Source organism: Rutidosis leptorrhynchoides, chromosome 11, assembly GCF_046630445.1.
Source record: "Rutidosis leptorrhynchoides isolate AG116_Rl617_1_P2 chromosome 11, CSIRO_AGI_Rlap_v1, whole genome shotgun sequence".
NCBI lineage: Eukaryota > Viridiplantae > Streptophyta > Magnoliopsida > Asterales > Asteraceae > Rutidosis > Rutidosis leptorrhynchoides.
The window spans coordinates 191,820,260-191,838,119 of NC_092343.1; the positions used below are offsets into that span (position 1 = coordinate 191,820,260).

General features: G+C 33.6%; 1 protein-coding gene across 6 annotated transcripts; it reads right to left on the reverse strand.

Annotated features, from left to right (window-relative positions):
* Positions 1 to 447: 447 nt before the first annotated feature.
* Positions 448 to 10,326, reverse strand: LOC139876243 (disease resistance protein RUN1-like). 6 transcript variants are annotated; one of them, XM_071863536.1, is made up of 9 exons: positions 9,783 to 10,326; positions 8,240 to 9,368; positions 7,748 to 7,930; positions 6,750 to 7,637; positions 5,568 to 6,174; positions 2,275 to 2,339; positions 2,062 to 2,174; positions 963 to 1,025; positions 448 to 859 (listed from the first exon to the last, which is right to left on the reverse strand). In XM_071863536.1, exons 1-9 carry the CDS (start codon positions 10,319 to 10,321, stop codon positions 847 to 849), a joined length of 3,600 nt encoding a protein of 1,199 aa, XP_071719637.1. In that variant the 5' UTR covers positions 10,322 to 10,326; the 3' UTR covers positions 448 to 846. The 6 variants fall into 6 exon arrangements, 5 of the variants coding, with proteins under 5 accessions (XP_071719637.1, XP_071719636.1, XP_071719638.1 ...); XM_071863535.1 differs by having other exon boundaries at positions 7,748 to 7,945; XM_071863537.1 differs by having other exon boundaries at positions 5,568 to 6,015; positions 7,748 to 8,065.
* Positions 10,327 to 17,860: the final 7,534 nt, after the last annotated feature.

Sequence of the window (17,860 nt, forward strand, 5' to 3'; positions counted from 1 at the left end):
TATCACAATTGCAGGCTGCTGGAGAGACATCCGTTGATTATGGCTTTGACAAAAACATCGAAAGCAATCCTGTTTACTGAACCAATCAATAAAACTTTCAACCCTCCTGCACCCATGGAAGAGCGAGAAGGACCAAAAGTGATCATGGGTGTGATTTTCATGAAGCATATGGTCATGATACAGATAACTACAAATCCTTAATGAGGGAAATAATTGCTAAAATTAAAGCTGGGGAGTTGAATCACTTATTACTTGGAAAGTGGTACAGAAGAAATGTCTCAGACAAAAAACCACTATAAAAATGAATATTTAATCTTTAAAAATATATGGAGACGTAAGTTAAAGAAACTGAATAATGGGGAAGTAGGGTTTTCTTAGCAAAAGATTAGAAAAGGTTGATAAATAATATAATGATATAATATCACGTTAACACAAATTACTGTTAGGAATTCGGTAAACAAGAATATGTGATTGTAGTATCGTCAATCACAACACCCACGAACAACAAAAGGATGAACTTTTGTATAAACGATAAACGACACAAGAATTTAAAACGGTTATATCCCAACTCCATTGGCGAGATGAAGGGTTTAATGCACGCCGCAAACCAGAGATTTTTCTTTATTATTCTGCACTCATTACAATAAGACTAGGGGTTACAATTTATAACGCAAACATTAAGCCTAAAACCTTATTGCACAAGTTTAACGTGGTCTTCAAGTACAAGAAACATTCCATAGTATAATCAACTCCTTGTTCCCCGAATAAACTTGTGTTCCAAGATTGATTTGTCTTTCAAGCTTGACTTGTCTTCCAATTTAATTTTATTTTGTTTCCTTTTTCATTCTAATGCTTCCTCCTAAAAGAATTAAATAAGGCAACAAAATTCTTACAACTTTTTTACTAACTCATACCCGAATTCTTGTTCCTTTGATCAAATTCTTCATACCTTCAACAATTACCTTATCTGTGACGATGAACAAAATGCGTTCACCAAGCGATTTTTAATTCTGGAGAGCATACGCCTGAAGGATACAAAAACCAGAATGTTAGTTTTATTTTTTTTTTATATACAAAATGTAGTTTTGGTTGGTGTAACATCCAAACTTGGATTTCAAATGACAATTTTTATTAGCATTTTTAATAACAGTATGATATTTCTTACGTTAGTAGAGGTATGATTTCGAATTCACATAGCTGAAAAATTAATCTCCTTATAGCCACAAAGGTTCACGATGGCTTCGAGTTACCCTTAAATCGGGTAGTTCCCTTAAAATTTGCAGGCTCGCAAAGTGTGTCTAAAACATTTTTTTTTTTTTTTTTTAAATTGAGAAATAAAAATGTTTGTGCAAACTTTGAAGTAATGTTAAGTATATGTGGCTTTCTAAATTGCAACCCCTACGATCATAAGAAATTTGTGTTAATACTTAATAATATGACAAAGTCTCGGCTTAAACGATTTTGGTAATCCTTTTGGTTTTGCTTCTAGTGTCTTGCTAGTTTAGGATTTTTAATACTCATTTTGTTTCACTACAATTGTACACATTACTATTTTGAAATGTCTCATTTAAGTGTTCACTTTGTATTTCAACCAATAAGAATAGGTTATTATGAAAAGAAAAAAAAGATTTTTAATTGGGGGATTATGATGTTAGTGCGATTACCTAAAACTGTGTTCTAAAAGTAAGTGAATATCTATAATGGGACGGTACTAGTATATTCTTATTGTTCAAAGAATAAAATAAATAAATAATTAACCACGCAGGCTTGCTTGAGTGGCACTGAGTTGACAAATGAAACACATCACCCGGGTTCAATTCCTGGCTATGCCAAATTATTCAAAAAATGAGTGTGACTAGAGGGTGTGCATAATGCGCAATTCACCCGGTACAAGGTCTCGCGCTATGCCAATGTGCTCGTTCATAAAAGGGTTTCTTCGCTTACCCAAAATGAATAAATAATAAATAAATAATCACATTATTTTGTCATTAGTTAATGTAAAGACGCAATAGCAATAGCTTTAGGCGGGAAGAGAAAATAAATATCAATATATCATCGTACCTCGCGTATCTTTTCAACTTGATCAAATTTCCATGCATTCTATGAACTCTATCCGCGACATCCGCTACATCAGTTACATCCACTACATTCGTTACAGTTACATCCGTAACAACCTGAAACCAACAAAATACATGAAAAGACATCTGGTTATGTGTGGCTTTTAATTATTCCTGTGAATGAGAGAAGGTTGTGGGTTTCAAGCAGTAAATTAACCTCAAGTGCGTCTCCAACTGCATCCAATTTCCTTATTGAGAAAGGTCTAAACGGAGGGACTGATTCTAATGAAATAAGACCAAAACAATATTTAAAGTATATTTTAGCCGGAATAAATTGCTATTTAAAAAGAATATAATTAGTGACGATTCAAGATTATAACTCAATGAGGTCCTGAAATTTTTTCCGGGTACTAATTATGTGTATGTTATTTGAGTGTTTTTTACCTTAATAATACTAAGAATTCGACAAATATATTGGGTGTGTGTAGTTAAATTTAGTATTATTCTATACACCTGATAAGAAAAACTATAAATTTGAAAATTTTATGGGATTTTTCATTTAAATTTGGTGGTGTCCTATATATTCAATTTAATGAGTATTTTCTACTAAAAAATTTTAAACTAGTGGTGTCTCGTAACCCTACGTGTCTGTACATAGATTTGCCATTAGATTCGATTCGCCATCGAAATATGAGGAACACGCCACCCAACACACGCATGCTAGAGTCTGGATTTAATCCAACGCGCCACCGAAGCGTACTGATGGCCAAATTTTCCGGCATGCTAAAATGATGCATGGAGAAGGTGATAGGCGTGCTTGAGACGTGACTACCTCCTATTGAAGCATTTCAATTTTTTGTACGTTTAAAAAAAAAATTGCAACGACTTTGTCAGGCATAGAATATAATTTAATAAATATAATAAATAATAATAGTTTTACCGGCTTTTTCCAACTATATAAACCACAAGATATTGTCAATTCTACACAACAAATACATATTCTCAACTTCTAGTTTCCACAATAAATACCCTAGCCGCTAAAGCTCTCCGCCAAAAAAGCATGATATTTTTTCCAGGAAAGTTTGGCGCCAACAGGTCGCCGCAAAAGACTCGCCGCAGAAAAGAGTTTCCATTTTCTTTTTCCTTTTTCTATAATAAAAGTGGGCCCCACTTTGGTTCGCCGCTAAAACTCGTCGCAAAATATTTAAGACGGCGAACTTACGGTGACGAGGTGTTCTGCGGCGACAGATTGCCGCTTTAAACCTTAGGCTGCGAGATCTCCGATTTATTGCGGCGAGAAATCTCGCCACAAAAAATGTATTTTCTAGTGGTGACTTCCTACAAATTATCTTGGGCCTATATTCCTCTTTAAAAATACAAACATACCGTGTATTGTTTTTTGGCCTAACTTATTGTTTCAAAGAGTGATCATTATTAACCCCTTTACTAAAATAGAATTAATGAGTTTGACCTTATTTATCTAATTTCATGTTTTTTGACACACACACACAAAAAAAAAAAAAAAAAAAAAAAAAAAAAAAAAAAAAAAAAAAAAAAAAAAATTTTGATATATGAATTTCTATCCATAACTAATAGTGTTTAATTTCAAAATAACTAATAATTTTACTTTTACTTTAATATTTTAAGTTTTTATCATTGGACATATATATTGAATTATAAAAAAATATATATATTAAATCATCGTTTTTGATTATTGGTTGCATTTTTACAATTTATTATTATAGAATTAACTACGTTATATCCAACTAGTTATTAATCTATATATCTAAAAGACATAGTCAAAATGAATAGTGAAGTTCTCAAGATTCACAAATGCACCCCACACTTTTTACTTTTTTTTTTTTTTTTTAATTCAACTACACCTCTATAATAGTTACCTTTATTTCTTTTATAAACTTACCACAAACTTTTCGCATTTATAATTTGACCATTACACTTCTCATCCATTATAAATCGACCACATACTTTTTACTATCTAATAACTACTCATTATTTTTATTATTATTATTACTATTATTATCATTATCATTATCATTATCATTATCATTATCATTATCATTATCATTACTATTATTATTAAACCAATTACATAATTTTTCACTTTATAATTGTATAACATTTTTGTTTATTATAAATTAACTACGTAACTCATTTTTTAATAACTGTTTTATTAACAAGCTTCACAAATGCACACCAAACTTTTTATTTTTTTATAATTCAACCACAACCTCTATAATAGTTAACTTTGTAGCTTTTATAAACTTACCACAAACTTTTCACACACTTCTCATCCATTTTAAATCGACCATATAATTTTTACTATCTAATAACTATTCATTATTTTTGTTAATATTATTATTATTATTATTATTATTAAACCAATCACATAATTTTTCACTTTATTATTGTTTAACTTTTTTTCTTATTATAAATTAACTATGTAACTCATTTTTTAATTACTGTTTTATTGTTATTATTATTATTATTATTATATATATATATATATATATATATATATATATATATATATATATATATATATATATATATATATATAATATAAATAGTTTTTCTATTTTATTAAATAGTTTGTACCAATCGTTGATGTACGTCTCACTTTATTGATTGAGCATTTGGGTCTTTTCTCTCGACAAGACGAAAAGTAAAACAAAAAATGATGAATAATTACTTTCACGCTTATTACAAATCAATCACATAACTATTTTTGGTCGTTCCTCGACAAAACGAAAAAAAAAATGATAAATAATTACTTTCTCAATAATTAACTATGTAACTAATGGTAATCAAGGGTGAAGAACCGGCGCAAAGTCAGGTCGTCCAACTAGTTATTTTTATAACCTCACTCAAATGAATAGTACAAGGTACTTTTATAAACAAGTACTAGGGTTTGAATTTAGATTGGCCGTGTCATCATTTGATGCGCTGGTCAACATTGAGATTTGGGTCGAGCCTTTTAGGGATGACGTGTGGGGTTTACGTGATACATCTATCGTTTGTGTGCACAGTGCCGTGTGTGTAAGACCTACGTGTCACCACAACCTAACGGGTTTATGCGTTGTTTCCGTGTGATATCGTCTTCTATGTTTAGCAGGTACCGTTGCCTGTCCAAATAAATGAGCTTCCTATATGCTATTTTATGGCTTTCGCCTAGCATACTCCGATACCGGAAGGCGTATCATTAGTTATCATCATAGAAATGTTATGTTCTTAAAAAATACATCCGTCTCGTCTCATAATAAAGGTCCATATTTCTATTTGTGTTCAAATCAAGTGTCACTTTTGATTTTCAACTACGTAAGAAAGACTATAGTGGCATGGATAGAAAGGAAGGTAATATTTTAATGGTTAAAATTGAAGGTAATGAAGTTTCATAAAACTGTGAATTTTAAAGTGGACAAAGAAGAAGTATATATAGTACGCAAGAAAATACAATACGAATTACGAATGTTTAATAAATATGAAATGTACCTTTATAGCAGGTGGTTCCATGTGCAAGGCAGGGAAGAAAAAATTCTTGTATGTATTTAGATCTATCGAAAAAGCGCCGGTGGTATAGGATGTATTCTCCTGTAGTTGTTTTAAAAGTAGAAAGATCACCAGCAAGGATATAATTCCATGACTTGTAATAATCCAACCCAGATTCTTCCTCTTTTTCCATCGTCTCGTCTTTATATACAAAACTCACGCCACACTCCCTAATATTTTCAAACGTAGAATGATAGTAGGAAGCTTCGGTGGAAATAATAACTTGGTCCCCGTATTCCATATCGTTTTCCCCAAACATCCAATGGCTTAAGAATAACATACGTGTATCCGCCGCTAGTTGTACGCTCCCAATATAGTGTTTGTATATCCAAGTGCGATTCTTTGTTATATTGCTAATTATGATAATTTTTAAATCATTGTGTTCCATTACCTGTAAGGACATAATATAGCAGAAATTCAATCCTTTAATCTTTTTAGAAATTGATGGGATGGTGAATGATATTGATGACCCTAAACTTCCATGACTAATCCAATTTGGCATCGATGCCGCTCCATAAAATGTGCTAAATATTCCAAATTCATAGTACATCTGTTGAGTGCAATTAAAGCTTTGTTAGCTTAAGATATATAAATTCAAACTAGAACAATAGAGTGTACAAACATGTGATAACATTATGTATTAAACCATCGATCTATTTATATTGACAGGATATGTTAACATCGACTCTTTTTGTAACTCATAAAACTTATCCCTAGTTGATATGCTTTAATTAGAAAAAAAAAGGTTACTTAATATCTGGAGCTTGGTGAAGAACGTAACTGCAAAGCGTGAAAACAAATAAATAGAGAAAAAGAAGAAGTAAATGCTCAAGTTAATGTAAGGATCGTGACCAACATTTATCAATAGAATGTTTGTATGTACGTATGTGTGTGTGTGTGTGTATATATATATATATATATATATATATATATATATATATATATATATATATATATATATATATGGGAAGAAGCAAAAAAGGGTGAAGAGGGGAAGCAATGTGACGAATGTTAATTAACATTACGCTGGTGATGAATGATATTACGTTGCTTCTTCTCTTCCCATTTTTTACTTATCCCATTATATATATAATTTTAATCGATTTAAAATATATTAGATGAAACCTGGGCTTGATGTCTCTCTCCAAGCCCCATATCTACAGCACGCCTAGTCTTCATGTGCAGTTCTTCTATGAACTCTAAACCAGTCCATCCCAAACTACGTGACACCATGTCTTGAACATCTGTTAACGGTTGAATCTTGATTATGCCTTCCAATACAAATGACGAATTTCCCATTAACTCCGCATGGATCTTGAATTCTAGTGAGGAAGTTTGTGGATCAAATATTATATTTGATAGAGGGTTCCTATACTTGGTTCGAGATGCGTAAGAAGTGATTATCATCGTTGTTAGTGTACGTGGAGGATATTCAACTGTGTTCAGCATTGCACACTCACTCATACTAAGTGTCTGAAGCCGAGGAAGGCTTCTCACACAATTGGGCATTGAAACAATTAGATTACCATCTAAATATAATTCCTTTAACATGGATAGGCTACTGAATTCTAACGGAAATGACTCGTTGGACAGCTTATTGTTTATAAGGGACAAGTGTACTAATGAGTTTGAGAAAGAAGTCGCCCAGAAAATGGCAGACGAAGAGGGTTGCAAGTATCTGCTAATGTTGTTGTCCCTCATATCAACCGAAGGTTCACGGAAATTGCAATTATCTAAAAATAGTGATTTGACCTGACTTAACTTTGCTAGGGATCTAGGAAGCTTTTTAAGGCTACTGCAGTTACTTAAATCAATGAGGACAAGCTCAACACTTCGCTCGATTGATTCAGAAATCTCAGTCAAGCATACACAATTTGCCAGCAGTAACTTCTCAAGTGCAGGGAGTTTTGAAAAGCCACCTACACGTTGAAGTTGATAACAGAAACTTAGATCGAGAATCTTTAACTTTCCAAGTCTTAACACTTGGCTTTCTTTTGAGCTTGATCCAAACAACTGTTAAAATTTATATAGGTTAAGATTTATTAGTGTTGTAATTAAACTAGCTTAACATGGACAAAAGTCAAAAATGAAAATGTATAGTTGTAGATGCTTTTAATTTGTACCTTTTTACGGTCAAGTTTTTGCTCGTTCGCATTTGACATTCCAAATGATTCAATACTGCTGGAGTACAAGTCAAGAACAACTAGATTTTCCAAGGGTAATTCTGAAGGTAAAAATTTCAAAGGGAACCCATGCATGCACAACCATCTTAATTCTTCTGGAAAATTCTCAAATGACCCATTAATCTGCACATAATTGAGCTGCAATAATATTAGATTATCCATTTTACTCAACGCATCTGTTTCCAACTCAAATGATTTACGTAACTTCATATCAAGCATTTCCATGTCAAGGGTGAGACCCTTGATATGTCCTTTACCCTATGAAGAAAAACAAAAACATGTTAAATTAAAAGGGTAATTTATGACCCTTGATATATAAAAGGTGTCATAAATTGTTAACTTTCTTGTAGATATATGTATATGCATATATACAAAACCATGTTAAATTAAACACGTGTGCAAAATAACTGAGGAGTACAAATGGCCTGTTACCTTTTTATCTTTCAACACTTTGAATGAGTCCTCATGACACCATATTCTACTACGCTTCCATGGCATCCCAGGTGATTCTTTATATACTACATCTCTTCCTAATTCTTGAATCAATTGATGCATCATCAACGTATTGTTATGTCCAATACTAAGAAGAAATCTGTCGATGAGATTCGTTATCCCTGATCTTGTGTTTATTTCGCATGCATTGAGTACTGTTTCAGTAAACTCTCTATCTTTTCCAACAAAAAAACAAGCAATATGCTTAAACAATTCCTTATCATTTTCGGATGGCAGAGACTCATAGCTCATTCTTAAGACATTGTTTATTGGGGAACCAAATTCTTTCTTTAGAACTTGTATAGAATCCTCCCAATACGTTACATCTCTATTGTGAAGAGACTTACCTAAAAGTGTAAGTGCCAATGGATGTCCTTCGCAATACTCCACAAACTTACTTGAAACCTCTTTATAACCTTCCATGGCATAATTACTGCTGAATGCATGATGACATAAAAGCTTTAACGATGCATCTTGGAATAATCCTTTTAGTAAGTGCTTCGTATGTTTGGGTTTAACTTTTGTTTTGAAAAGTGCACAACTCTCTGTCAACGATGCATTCCTAGTTGTTATAATGATTTTGCTTCCTGGATGTAAACCTCTGTTACCAAGTAATGCATCTAACTGGTCGAGACTATCAATATCATCAAGAACTAGAAACACCTTTTTAAAGGATAATAAATTCTCAATTCTGGAAGTGTACTCAGCAACACCATGAACTTGAACTTGACTTGCTTTTGAAATCTCGCAACAAATCTGTTCTTGTAAACCGAGTACTGCATTACTACTCTGGCCACATTTCCTACTAATATCTTCAACAAAGCTCCTTGTGATAAATTCGCGACTATGCAAATCATAGACATATCTGGCCAAAGATGTCTTCCCGATCCCACCCATACCCAAAATGGTGAGAATGTCAGCAGTATGTGAGGATTCATCTTGTAACCAAAGAGTGACAAATTCAAGGGATTCATGCATCCCAATAAGTAGTGGCAGAGTACTCCTACTGGATGCACCCAATCTACGGTACACGTCCTTGACAATTACGTCTATAAACTCTGTCTCTGGCCTGTAAATTTATTTCACTCAGATTTTTTAAAACACAATTCTCAAAACTTTCCAATGTAATTTTTGCATTATTAATTTAGTAAAGAGTGTGACAAATGTTCATTTTTACCTTTAATTACTTACAAATAAATTGAAGACTAGAGAAACTGAGGAGAGGTATGTTATGTATGGTCAAGTATTATAGGGATTACAATAGGATAAAAAACACCCCGGGTATATGTCTCGTGATAGATAGGCACCTAAATTGTAAATTCTTACATATGGCTATCGTCAAAGGTAAAATTCGATCCGCTATTCATCGAGACCCATTTGACTTACCCGCAAATATATATAAAGTATAAATGTATATTAATTATTAAATGCAAATGACAATAAGCTATTATCCCTAATCAAGTGTGGATAAAGATAGGTGTACCTGCCGTTGACATCCTCTCCTTTTAAATTAGCAACTTCGGTGAGTGCAACCTTCCACAGATTTATATTATCAGCCCATTGACCTTTTAAGGTAGCATCTGACTCTTCATTCATGTTCTTTATATGTTTTCCGATTGCATCTCCAAAACTATTTTGTTGCTTCCTGACATCTGATGGATCAACGTGATAGAAAATGGGGATTACAATTTGGTTGTTGTTCCTATGCTGATTTAAAATTGATACAAGTTCATTAAGGCACCATGTAGATGATGCATAATCCTCGGACAACACAATAATAGAAGCCCTGGATGCACTTATTGCACTCTCCAATTCAGGTTCCAAGAATAACCCGGTATCAATTTCTTTATCGTCCAAGAAGGTTGTCAGATTAGCATTCACGAGAGATTTGTAGAGGTGATCTGTGAAGCTAAGACGGGTATTTTCACCTCGAAAGCTTAGAAATACATCATACTTTTGATGATGATTATGATTATTATTATTTGATGAAGATGCTTCCTTAATTTCTGTGAGAATCACCATTGCTGTATATGAAAAGTAGGTTTAAATCTTTTTTTTCCTTCTTCGAGCAATCTATCTTATAGAATAGATAGATAGATAGATGTGAAGTGGTCAAGTCAACGACTACTTTTCATATGTGAGCTGTTTGGGGTGAGCTGTCATCGAATCACACATATAAGATTTATTATTTTGAGAAATATTCAAATTAAATCAACCTTTTAAAAGATCTAAAAGATCAATTAGATTGTGACAAGTAGCTTAATAATTGTGATTGAAAAAAAATTATTTTTTTTAATTTTTTTCCGAAAATTCTTTTTTCGAAAAAAAAAATTCAGAATTTTTTTTCAATCACATGTTATTAGATTTGACTGTCAGTAAATCACATATGTGATTGTAAAACTCAATCACATGTGATTCTGCATGTCAAATCCAATCATATGTGATTGAATTTTTTTTTTTTAAATGACGAATTTTAGTAAGTTTGTGCTAAAACCTTTAAACACCAAGTTTTTGATCAAAACTTGATCAAATCACCGAATTAAAATCTGAAATTTTGAAGATATGATCACGAAACTCTAACAAACTTGATCAAATCACCGAATTAAAGTCTGTTTCCGGTTAATTTTTTTTTTAATTGAATTTTCTTTTCAATCACATGTGATTGGATTTGACATGCAGAACCACATGTGATTGGGTTTTACAATCACATGCGATTGGGTTTTACAATCATGTGTGATTGGATTTGAAATTCTAAATTTAAAAAAAAAAATTCAAAAAAAAAATTAAAAAAAAAATTTTCAAAAAAAAAAAATTTTGAATTTTTTTTTTCCAATCACATGTGGTTGTCGCGCCACATGTGCCGCTCTAATTGATACGTTGAATTTCTAGCAAATTATTGGATTCAAGGGATTACAACTCTTATTATTTTAATTTATTCAATAAAACTTACGGGTGAACAAAAAAAAAACTAAATTAATCAAACCATAATCGTATTAACTGTTAAAATCTAACCGAATTAATCAACCGAACAAATAATTGCAGGTTTGGTTAACATTATTTAATTAACCGAACTTCTTGGGACGGTTATGAAAATATAAAATATATGCATCAATTTAACCACACCACCCCACTTTATAATTACTCTGTAATATTCAATAACGTATATTTAGAAACCGAGACATTGTTATCGAATAATAGTCGACCACTAAAATTATAAGAAAAATATAACTTTTATATATATCATTATATATAAGATATCAGCTCGCCAGTGGCGGAACTTGAACTCAACTACAGAGGGGGTAAATTAGTGACAGAAGGGGTAAATACTAAAAAAAATCTTACTCCCTCCGTCCCACTACAAGTGTCCACTATTGACTTTCAAAGTCTTTCTTCGTGAACTTTGACCGTAAATATTTTTATTTGTGTTATTTATTATTTGATGAAACTTTTATATATATATATATATATATATATATATATATATATATATATATATATATATATATATATATATATATATATATAATCACGTTTAAAAACTCAATTCGTTCATATAAATTTTATCAAATATTATATAACACAAATAAAGATATGTTCAGTCAAAGTTGACAACAAAAGACTTTGAAAGTCAAATGTGGACACTTATAGTAAGACGGAGAGAGTATTTTTTTAATCACTCCCAACCATAACATACTTCATCACTGTCACCTCAGTGCCACATCAGGTTTCTCTCTCTACTTCCTCACCACTTCCTATCACGACATTCTCATAACACACTATTGCCAACCATAACATTCTTCCTCAGGGAATTTTTATTATTAGTATTATTATTATTAATTATCAACTACATATATTATATTGTTTTTAACTAATTTTAATTTTTTAAAATATTATAGCACTTAAAGCAAATATTTTAAAAATATTAAAATATAATGAAAGGCAATCTTTTACGGATATAATAGTCCTTTTTTGGCTATGCAAATTAATAGGCACAAATGCCCAAGTCAAAAGTTATCACACTTGTACAATATACATAATATATGGTACACATCATCAATTCATCTTCAACATTTCAATACCCTGCAACAAAAACCCATTAATTTCTAAACAACACACCCTTGTTTAATACGACATTTTAGCAAGCAGAGAGTTTTTCAAACGAAAAGGGCACACAAATTGAAGTATCGTCCGTCCTCAAATATGCTATGGGAAGAAATAAACGAGGGCGAAATGGGTTGTGGCATCGGAGGGTGGCCCAGTGCGTAGGGATTGCCATTAGCGCCCTCGGTAAATTGGTTTGAGGGTTGGTGAGTACGGTTACCGTTGGAAGTGGTCTTAGTAAATTTTTGTTTTCTTTGGTGTAAAAATTTTTTCCCGAAAAAGTCAGATGAGACGAGCTCCCTCTCCAGACTACCGTAAGTGCCGCACCTGCACCTCGCTAGTCACCACCAATATAAGAATATTAGACCCAAAATATCCCTTTCTCACATCACATTTTCATGATTGTAAGTTGATCAAAGTTCCGAGTTCATTACAATATGTTTACATATGGTTTAATATTTTATATTACATCTCTTAACTTCAACTAGTACCAGAATGATCTGCGCATTGCTGCGGGCGCGTTCCCGATTGCTTTTTGTGTAGTTGGTTCAAGGTGGTTGATAAGCCTAAAATGTTTGATATTGGTAGCTGTTTACATTAATAATATAGCTTTACTTGTAGCTAACGTACTAACATTGCAATACACATTTCTTGCAACACAAAGGACATGAACAAAATTGTTTGTCTTAAAGCACAGCGACGCATCATTATATCGTAGTATCAAATAAGAATGTTCAAAGTATAAATTCATAAAGTAAAGAGCGAGACAATAAGATTGACGAGTAATAAGTTTCACAATGTTCCGTCTTTTTGGTTTTCGTTCGTGGTTCCGCTTTGTTTAATCCCTTCAACATCCGGAATGCGACCAATGTAATCTGTTATATCTCTAAGAAAATTAGTTAACTATTAAACTCTACTAAAAATGAAATCGATGAGAACTTTTACTGGAACTCAAAGAATAGACATTGGTGTTAATTGAAGACTGTAATTGGTATTTACATGATCATTGTAATGTAATACCAACTGCAAGAAGTAAATGCATGAATATTTGAAGAAAATATATAACGATGGGCTCATTATAAGACAAATACGACTCAAAAAGAAAAAATCGCTACCTCACAGTACATGTTATTCAGACAAACAATTATCAAATATCACAAAAAGATATGAATGCAATAGTATTTGTACATCTAAGTCAGATAAGTGAAACTAACAATAATTATAAAAGGCATGAATCCGGGTCTAATGCCACTGTGTTTTTGTGTTTTTAAGTACGATTATGAATCGAAATATATGTAGGTATTGAAAAAAAATTCAGTTGTGAGCACATCATATATATTACGGAGTATATAATTTACTGAGAAATTAATTGTTACCTATTGTTAACACTTATTTCCTTATGAGGTAAGGCTTAGTGTGTCAACACGATACTCGAAGTAATCTAGCTTTAGGTGGGCGAGTGTTGCCGATTGATGTTTGCTCTCGGGAAATAATCCCTGCAGATCCGGTTCACAAGTGTAGAAACTTGTGGGGTGACTTAATCAATCTGTCGTTCGTAGAGCGTAAAGTGCTAGCCGGATGACTTCTAGTGAGAGAAAGTGTTCGAGAGAGAGAGAGAGAGGTGAAGTCTCAACTCTCAAATTTGTCAAAATGTCTGAACTGTGTAAAATGACGCCCCAAGGGGTCTATTTATAGTGTCAGATCCACCAGATTGTTCGGGGACACGTGTCAGATGATGATACGTTCTGTTACTTGTGTTCCGAAACTTACGCTGAAAGTGGCGTTCTCCGGCCAGGGCTTACGCGCTAGGCGGCCTTCAGGGCTTATGCATGACGGAGCAGCCTGTACAGCGGAGAACGCTGGACGGACAGTCTCATAAAACCGTTATTCTCAGTGCTTATGATGGTAATTTTATGCGATCATTATGCCTTTTATGCGTGTATACGATAGGATACACCATTAAGTCCCCCCAGTTTAATGACTTAAGCGTTTTGAAAAATGATTAAGTTGTTAAATTTTGATAACTCTTCTGAAACAAGCCTTCACGTTTCCCTTTTTGCATCGGGAAGCACATTACAAGCATTAAATGATAGGCGAAATTTACTGACATTGTGATGATTGCTTTTTGCATGGCTACAATACCCCACGCGCCTCTAGCTGTAAAAAGGCATTTCGATGTACTCGCTTTTTAATCATGTCCATACACGTGTGTGGTTGAAATGAAAACCCCCAAAATCACCACCAAACACAGCTGTTACAACTTTTTCCCTTTTTAACCACCTTAAACCCTAATCGAGCATTCACTTTCACAGCTTCCCTCTACAGTGTTCATCTCTTACCATCAATTCCCTCTTTACTTCATGTTTCATTAAAACTTTAATGGCAGCCTTAAAGGATGTTACAGCTATTCATAGCATAGTAAATGAGAAGTATTTGGGCAAGCTACTGCAACGTTTTCCTAGATTAGCTGGTGTTGAACCAACAATTCCTGCATTCAATGCCAGGGCCTGCTCACCACCCCCTGGCAAGGTTGCTATTTATTGCCATTCAATTTTCAACTTTTGTCTACGACTGCCATTTACGCCGTTCTTTTTAGAAGTTTGCAAGTTCTACGGTGTTGCCGTTGGGCAATTCGAACCAGCATCAATTCGAAAGATTCTTATTTTTGAAATGTATTGCGACGCAAGGAATATAGAGCCATCTATTCGTATATTTTGCCATTTGGTGCGTATAGCATCCCACGAAAAAGGTTGGTTTACCTTTAACAAAGTTCATGGTTTTCTGAGACCTGCACTTGATCATCCCAGCAATGATTGGCATGCTTCATTTATCTTTATAAATGAAGATGCAATTGATGATAAATACTCAGCTGCCCGAGTTTGGCATAAATACTTGCATACCGTATCAGTTACCTTTTCAAGACTAAAGAAAAAGGAAAACATGTTGTTTAAGAGAATTAAAGCTGGACAGATCAACGACGTTAAATATGGAGAACACATGCTTTCGTTGACATCTGTAAGTCAGGATTGGGATATCACACAAGGTTATGCCTGTGTTCTTGCTGGGAGAAAGAGTAAGTGCTTACTTTTGCTATATATGCTTAATAAGACGCTTCCCTTTATTTATCCAATTAACCACTGTGACTTATAAACTTTTACAGAAATTATTTCGCTTACCGCCATGCGATCGTCGTCTTACTCGCAACTTACCTTTACCACTCAAAAAATTATTGACGATACTCCCGTTCCTGAAGAGGATGATGTAAGGGAAGAGGAAGATGAAGAAGAAGAAGTAGAAGACATAGGTATGAACCGAGTTACTTCTAGGGAACGTCGTGCCTCGGGTAATGAGAATGTTAACACTGAATTTAATAAAGCACCAGACCACAACCTGTATTTGTTTTCTTTTAGGCCCAGTACTAGTGGATTTTATAATCCAGACCCTTCTTTATACATTATGCCACCCTTGAAATCTTGTGAAGCATATTGGAACTCTTTTATAAGTAACAATTTCCCTTTATCTCCAACAGCTAGTGCATCACACCAAGACACTACATTAGTGACTCTTCCGCCCTCCGCCAAGAGAAGAAGAACTGGTCAAAATCCTCCGTCATCCGCTCAACAAGGAGCTGGCACTAGTTCTTCTCAGCAATAAATTACGCTTCCCAATCTTGATACAAATATACTTTCCTCCTTTTTAAAGGGACCACCACACCCTTACCAGGATTTCATGAAATTTTTGAACGCCATGGTGTGTCCTTCATTAGCCCAATTTTTTAGCAGCCTATCTGATGCAGATGCGAAGAAGGTTAAGGCACAAAGTATCATTCTTAACATTTCTTCTAGGTTAAATGACCTTCAACGCCTATCTGAGTTGCAAAGCAATGAAATTACCACAAATAATGAATTATCTACTGAAAAAGAGAAATTAGCCAAGATTGAACAAGTAGCTACATCCTTAAAGAGGGAATATGAGACGATGAAGAGGCTTTATGATAATAGCAACAAACAGAGGGCTGAATATAAGGAACAAGTCAAAGAATTATCCTTCAGAGAAAAGCAACACTTGAGCAAAATTGATGAACTAGTAAAGGAGAACGAAAAAAATACTTGAACAGAATAACGCGCTGAAAGAACAGCTTAAAGCTAAAGAAGATAATGAAAGACGGATGATAACTGGGATCCCTGCCCTTGTAGAGCGTATCTTTAATTGTCAAGCTCTGTCTCACAGGATACGCGAGTTCGTCCGTCTTGCGAAGTCTGCTGAACCACTAAATTTTTTCAACTTTATGAAAAGAAAACTGCCAGAATTGCCAAATCCAATGCCTGTTGTTATTTCATCGAAGATTAATGAAAACGCCATGAAAGAAGCTGATGCAGCTGGTGCACTGATAGAAAATATGAAGTTTGCTGATCTTGAAAATACTATGTTTATATTCATATGCTTTGCATAACGTTTAATATGGTACTTGGTTGTAATTATTAGAAAGATGCTGCAAGTTAGTAATATTTCTGGAGTGAACAATGCACAAGATATTGATATTGTACTTTGCAACCGTTATGCTTGTAAATATGCTTGTAAAATCTTTGTGAAACTTGTAAATATGAATTATTTTCGCCTTTAAATGTTTTGCTGGACGCCATGGTCCGTTATCCGTTTTGCTCTGCATTTTTTGTATATTAGTTGTGTCATGATATTTTTTGTAGATTCGTTTCATCGCTTCGATGCTTTAGTGAGTTCTACATGTCTCACTATCGATACAACCATTTTGAGTATGATTGCACTTCTACCACCGAAAGGCTATCGTTCTGAAACAACCCAACCCGTATTCCATACGATAAATTTTTTTTTTAAATAATTCACATTTACGCGCCAATTAAACGTGTAAACCATTCCACAAAGTTCATTTAAACGTACAACAATTTAAATGTTTACAAAAGGCACGAAGGCCATTAATTAAGTTTAATACAAGTTTGACCCACTACAAATGATAGTTTATAATCCAAACGACACTTGAGCATGGTTTGGGACTAAACTACCCAAAACGTTAGGCCAACTTCCAAGCTTCAACAAAACATCATCAAGGGCCACCTAATGCCCGATAACCCCTTTGCCCTTATCCGCACCTGCGACTAAAAAGATAAACAACGGGAGGGGTAAGCTAACGCTTAGTGAATGCAATAATTATACATGTTCATATATAACCTACTTACTTGCATCACTTACACAATACCGTACACAAGCTAGCAATTCGACAACTATGCAAACATTAAGCATAAACCAAGATCCGCAATTCACAAGAAGCTAGCGTCAATAGTAGCATATAGTTCGCAATGTAATATGCTAAATACACATTCACACAACCATGGTTAACCAATCATACAAGGGAACAGTACATGAAAGCCCGTTGGAGTTCATAACATCCATTAGTGTTACTTAAACACCGCGTATTCACTAATC

Bases quoted from the DNA above. Each gene is read 5' to 3' on its own strand.
- LOC139876243 (XM_071863533.1), bottom strand. From the start codon at position 10,321: ATGGTGATTCTCACAGAAATTAAGGAAGCATCTTCATCAAATAATAAT. The intron at 7,638-7,747 runs GTACAAATTAAA...AAATTTTAACAG, and splicing joins AAAAACTTGACCGTAAAAAG to TTGTTTGGATCAAGCTCAAA. The intron at 2,175-2,274 runs GTTAATTTACTG...TGTTGGTTTCAG, and splicing joins CAGTTGGAGACGCACTTGAG to GTTGTTACGGATGTAACTGT.